This window comes from Trichechus manatus, unplaced genomic scaffold, assembly GCF_000243295.1.
Source record: "Trichechus manatus latirostris isolate Lorelei unplaced genomic scaffold, TriManLat1.0 scaffold00219, whole genome shotgun sequence".
In the NCBI taxonomy this organism is placed as follows: Eukaryota; Metazoa; Chordata; class Mammalia; order Sirenia; family Trichechidae; genus Trichechus; species Trichechus manatus.
Genome location: NW_004444155.1, coordinates 2,184,458 through 2,190,457, shown reverse-complemented (window position 1 = coordinate 2,190,457; position 6,000 = coordinate 2,184,458). Strand labels below are relative to the sequence as shown.

The 6,000-nt window shown below is 56.0% G+C and overlaps 1 protein-coding gene across 3 annotated transcripts in view; it reads right to left on the bottom strand.

Moving 5' to 3' along the window:
* Window positions 1–1,216: 1,216 nt before the first annotated feature.
* PSD4 (pleckstrin and Sec7 domain containing 4) overlaps window positions 1,217–6,000 on the bottom strand; it is a 29,320-nt gene continuing 24,536 nt past the window's right edge. For all 3 annotated transcript variants that reach the window (XM_023742817.1, XM_023742818.1, XM_023742819.1), the window contains 3 exons: window positions 5,633–5,777; window positions 5,239–5,382; window positions 1,217–3,062 (listed from right to left, as the gene is read on the bottom strand). In XM_023742817.1, coding sequence (XP_023598585.1) covers window positions 2,805–3,062; window positions 5,239–5,382; window positions 5,633–5,777 — 547 coding nt within the window. In that variant the 3' untranslated portion in view covers window positions 1,217–2,804. The remainder of the gene's footprint in view (window positions 3,063–5,238; window positions 5,383–5,632; window positions 5,778–6,000) is intronic.

Genomic DNA, 6,000 nt, shown 5'->3' with positions numbered 1-6,000 from the left:
GTTTGATCTGTCCTATACCCTGGGGGTTGGGGCTGGGTGATCACTCAGCTTCTACTTTCTTGAGTCACCTGGAGCCATCCTGTGAGGAGCTCTGAGCTGTCCCCATAAGGCTCCAGAAACTTCTTTCTTCCTCTGCATCTGCAGAAAGATATCAGAGTCCCAACCTTTTGTCTGGGAAAGACTTCCCCCGAGGTGGGAATCCTGGCCTGGCCACTGTGGGCTTGGGGAGTGAAGGTCCTGGTTCTGTTGATGACACAGGGGCACGAAGACTAAGTTCCTATCCTTCCAATGAGCGCAGCTCTGCAGCTGGAGACCTGGGCTGCTGGCAGCTAGGAAGATGCAATGCTGCCCCCGAGTGGCCATATGTCATAACTGCAGCTCAGCAACCCAGTCTCCACCTTGGAAGCCCCTCCAGACAAAGGAGCAAGGGCCCTGGGCAACATTGATCGGTGAGGCCAGGCATCCACCATCACCCTGGCTCTGAAGGCTTTATGTGCCCAGGCAAAAGGGAGGTGCCCGCTTTACACGACAAAAGGGCATTGAAGTATCAAAGTATCTCACACACACGCACGCACGCACGCACGCAGGCAAACCTCTACCTTTTATTCTGGTTTTAGAAATAAGGATACAGGTTCAGTGAGGTTGAGTCACCTACTCAAGACCATTCATCTGCTCAGCATCAGTCCTGGCCAAACCACACCGGTCTTATGCTAAGTTTTCACCTCAATAAGATGAGACAACTGGACACTGCCGTGACTCTTACTCCCACTACACATCAGTTACGCCAGGAACTTTAAAAATAGATCTCTCTCCCTGACCCAGACCTACTGAATGAGAATCCTGGGTATGGTGCGGGAATGTCTTTGCAGTCTGCTTCCCCAGCATGGTAAAGTGCATCTCTAGACTGACAGCTGGGAGCCAGTGGGCAAGACTGCCATCTCCCAATTCATTTTGGAGTCCCCCAGTGCTGGTTTATCAAAAGTGCTGTGTATATCTGTGAAATGAGCGAATGAATGAGCGAGTGATGCATAAAGGATGCTGATGTCCCCTCCAGCTATGAATGTGTGAGTCCTGCAGCACACGCACACACGACTGTGCACACGTGGACACCCATACGTACACGGGGACAAAAAGGGAAGCAGCCCACCACACTCCAGATGGACCTGACCACCCAGTACTGCCCGGCCCTCCCTCCTCACACTCTTGCACACACCTCTTCCTTTGTCGGCCTGTATTTATTGTGCACTCGTTGGGTGCATGGCTCAGCCAGAGTCCCTGCATGGCCCCAAGGGCCAGTCCCCAGCTGAGGGACTGGCTAACAAGCATCAGAAAGGAAGAGGCTGGCCAGCAGGAAGGCTGGAGAGGCAGGGCGTCAGCCAGCAGGCAGCCAGTGGGCAGCAGAGAGGCCCCCTCTTGGCGGACAGCCCGGCCGCACACTTGGCTGAACAGAGACAATGGCGGCCACTCCCTCCAGCCCAGCCTCCTTCCCACAGCAGAGGCTCCAGTCCTTGAGTCTCCGGAACCTCCCCCAGAGAACAGGCCCAGCTGGGAGACAGCCAGAGGGCAGTGCCCTGGGATTTCTCGGGGGAGGGCAGCTAAGCCCCCTGTGAGCTGGCTAGGGGTGGTATGAGCTGGCCAGAAGGGAGCCTAGTGCCCACGGGAGTGGGGCTTTTAGGGATGTGGGGTGTGGCAAGGGGGCATGGAGGGGTTTTCTCAGACCTGCTGAACCACAGGGGTATCCCAAGCCTGACCTGGGCCTCGCCTGGCCTCCCAGGTCTCCAACCCCCCATCCCTCCCTCACAAATCTCAGCTGTGGCTCCAGCCTGGGAGGACCCCACCACCACCACCACCACCAAATGTTACCACTTCTACCACCCTCCCAAGGGGTATGAACCTGGAGAACCTCTTTCCCTGCTCTGAGGAAACAAAGGCCCCTTGTTCCCAGGGCCCCAGGGCTCTCCACAGAGCTCTGGAAGCTCCCCACCCCTTCCAGCCCTCACTCACAGGCAGCCCTCGGCTCTGCTCTGTTGATCAGCAATTGGGCGCGTAAGGCCAGGGCCTCTCGCATCTGCTTGGGTTCATAGATGATTGTGGTGGAAAAGGAGCCGAAGAAGACAAAGACACATGGGGCCCCAGAGTCAGCCTCCCAGAGCCCTGGAGCTTGCTGAAGCCCTTGCCCCTGCCCACAAGGCTGCCCTCTTGGTGGGCAGGCTCTAGCAAGACAGGCTGGTTGGTGTCTACTGTGAGTCCTCTCTCCTGGGCCTCCCCTAGCAGGGCACCTCATTCCTGAGGCAAGACCATCCTCAGGGCTGCTGCTCTCCTAGTTTGACTTCCCAGAGGCCTCTGCTGCCACTGTGATCTCCCAGAAGCCCAGGGACCCACTTGTGCTCTGATTCCCAAACAAGGGCTGAGCTCCTCACCAGGCCTGGGAAATGGACAGCTCTGGATCGTGCCTAAGGAAGGGAAGCTGGCGGGTGAGATAAGAAGACCTCGGGAAGTGGAGCCAAGTCCTCAACTCCCTCAGGAGTGGCCAGGGCCTGGGGCAGCTGAAGGGCTCCATGGGGGAAAGGGTCCAGCAGTTTTGGGAAAGCGCCAGTGAGTGAAGGAATGAGGACCACAGGAAAACGAAGGGTTGTCCTTCCACAGGGAATCTGAGGACACGGGTTCCCTTCTAGGTGGGAAGGGACAGGTACCGTATCCCTTCTCATGAGCTCATTGAAATAGGGCCCCTCCAAGTTACACCTCAAGTCTACCCCAGAGCAAGGGCCAGTATCTGAGAGGTGGTGCTAGCTGCAGTGCTGGCTTCACAGCTGATTGCGGTTCCGCTTGGGGATGATCTTTCGGTAGGTTCTGCGCTCTGAGATGTTACGCTTCACCTTGGCTGTGGTGGGGGCCTCGTCCTGGTGCAGGGATGGGCTTGAGTGGGACTTCTTCAGGCTGGGCTTGGGCTCCCGGGTGCCTCCAGCTTCCCTCCCCAGCTGCTCCTCCCACGGGTCCAAGTCCTCAGTGGGGCAGTGTAGACGGGCCACCAGCAGCTGCACGTACGTCTCATAGCGGGTTTTCTGCAACACACAGGCCCACCTCCTTAGCACGCACCTGTCTCTAGGCAGGGAGGCAGCTGAATCGTGAGGGTCAGCTCACATCTGTATGAAGCTACGGTGATAAAGCCCTCTGCAGAGCGCTGGACAACAGCTTGTGTCTCTGGAGGGGCTTGAACAACCAGACTTTGCGGAGCACAATGGCAACCTATTATAACACTGTAGTTATCTGTATAGTATCATAACAGAGGTCAGCTCAGCCCTGTCTAATCAGCACACCTTGTCGTGCTGTAACTCACATCTCTATAACGTGCTCTATCTCCAAGAAACTAAAAGATGTGTAGCCCACTATACCTACGACCTATGCAGCACTAGACATAAGGAGCTCTCAGCTGTACTGAACCCTAACTGAGTCTGAATAAACCAAAACCAAACCCACTGCTGTCACGTTGATTCCAATTCATAGCAACCCTATAGGAGAGAGCAGAACTGGCCCCACAGAGTTTCCATTGAGTGGCTGGTGGATTCAAACTGCCAGCCTTTTGGTTAGCAGCTGAATGCTTAGCCACTGAGTCACCAGGGCTCCAGTCTGAAAAACATTTACTAATTAGCATCTGCAGCAGGCAATGCTAACTTGCCTCATCTGTTTAACACTCCTAAGGCATCCGGGCAGCCTTTGGCTTCAGTACCCGATTTGCAAAGTGCTTTCCCACCCTCCACCCTACTGGATACTCATCACAGCCCTGTGAGGTTGGCTGGGGCATGAACCACTGTCTCGGTTTTATGAAGAAGGAAGATAAGGTGTAGGGAGGGTCACAGCTGGTCAGTGGCAGGGAAAGGCTGGAATTCTGAGGGCAGATCCAGGTCCCTTTGGCCACACCTCAAGGCCTCTGGGAAGTGGTGTGCTCACAATCATGTATTCAACCAAAAACCCCAAGGAATAGGCAAGGAGCTTTAAGACAGGCCAGGAAAGGGAGGGAGAGGGGCCACATGAGGCCCAGTGGGCGGAGACAGGAATCGATGCTGACAGCCCCTTCCCTGGTCTCTGCCTCTGATCCCCTCTGTCCTCACACTGCACTTCACCAACCCTTCCTGCCCAACAGGCCACACCCAGCCCAGAGGATGCCCAGGACCCCTGAAGCGAGCACTCAGTCACAGAGTCGCTGAATGCACGCTGACATGAAGCCAAAACAGAATTCAGGCGTGTTTCTAGAAGGGGAGGGAATAAAACCTGCTGGCACCTATCACAGAGATGCCAAGATCATAAGATGGCCATTCCTTAGTTAAGAGCATAAAGGAGGCACATACATAATTGGAGTAGCGTGTCAATTTATCAGGCACGCAAGAGTGTAGTGGCTGAGCCTGTGTGTGTTCAGTTCCTGGCTCCTCTCCCCGCTGGGTGATCTTGGACAAGTTTTGTAACCTCTCTGTGCCTCAGTTTTCTCCTCTGTAAAATGAGGATAATAGTACCTAGCCATGTTGTGAGATAATTAAGTAAGATAGTCCATGGAGTGTGCCTAGGTTGTTGCTGGATGCCATTGTGTCGGCTTTTGACTCCTAACCACCTCTGTGACAGAGTAGAACTGCCCCATGGGGTGTCGTAGGCTGTCATCTCTACAGGAGCAGGTCCCCAGGTCCTTCTCTCACAGCACAGCCAGTAGGTTCACCAGCCTTTCAGTTAATAGCCAAGCAGTGCTTAAGCACCCAGGGCTCCAGCGTGTCTATACTACTTATTATTAGAATTTAGAATGTGGTTGTTCTATTATTTAGAATGTAACGACATAAGGGGGAATAGTCAGATAAAACACAATTTTTGTCTTTCAATTTAGGATGAGTAAAAAGTTAAATAAACTCTTAAGAGAAAAATAATGATAAAGATAACTTGTCCCCTCTGTTTCCAAATAGCTGCTTTAGGCCTCCAGGACAAAATGTAAAGGGGTTGCCTGCACACGAACACACATTTATGCATGCGCCTGCACACGTGTGCGCGTGTGTGCACAAGCATTTATGCAGACAGCTCACCCAGGCCCGTGTGAAGCACCTCTACCCGCCCTGCGCGTCGTGCTAAGGGGAGTGAAGGCTGCAAGGACGGGCGCAGCCACGAGAGGACGGGAGAGGGTCCAGCCGAGAGGCAGGGAGGCGGCTCAGGGCCGCAGGGCCAGGCAGAGGCCCTGGTGAGGGGCGAGACTCAGGCGCCCACCTCGTACTCCAGGTACTCCTTCCGTAAGCGGTACTCCTCTAGGTCGCGGCTGCGGCCCCGCCGCTCGGGTAAGCTTCTCTGCAGATCCAGCAGGTCATCGGAGGCAGCGTCCAGGCAGCTCTCATGGGATCGATGCTGCTCTTCCTGGGGAGCGGGAGGCGGTGGGGGCAGCTGTGCCAAGGGCCTGTGTGGCACGGCAGCCGCCCTTGCCTTGCGGGTTCCCCGGCCCAGGTGTGCAAACCACCTCCCCTTTATTTCCTCGCCCTGCCCATCCCAAGCCCAGGTGTGCACACCTCCCTCGCCCACCCCAACCCCGCCCATCCTCTGGCCCCGGTGTGGAAATCCCCACCCCCACCCCCCGCCTCGCCCTCCAGCCCCTTCCCGACGGTCGTACCAGGGAGCTCTGGGCCGGGCCCATCGGGAGGATGGGCCGCACGAATCGGCGCTGGGAGCCCACAGCGGCGGGGAAGGGTGGCGCCGAGTGCGTGGCGGCGGCCAGGTTGATGCGCACGATCCAGGAACTCATCTCCTTGGCAGTGCTGCAGCAGAGGAGATCTTTGGTGCCCAGGGCCACAGAGTCGGTCCTGTCACCTGCCCCACCTCCACCCCCAACCTCCTGTGATCTGCAGAGCCATCCAGACCCTCAGGTCACAGGCCAACTCAGAACCTCAAAAAGCCAGAAGCTCTGCCACTAGCACGGTGGTTGACCTCAGGGGGTTTCTTTCACATGTCAATGAGGAATATGCAGGAAGGCAACACACT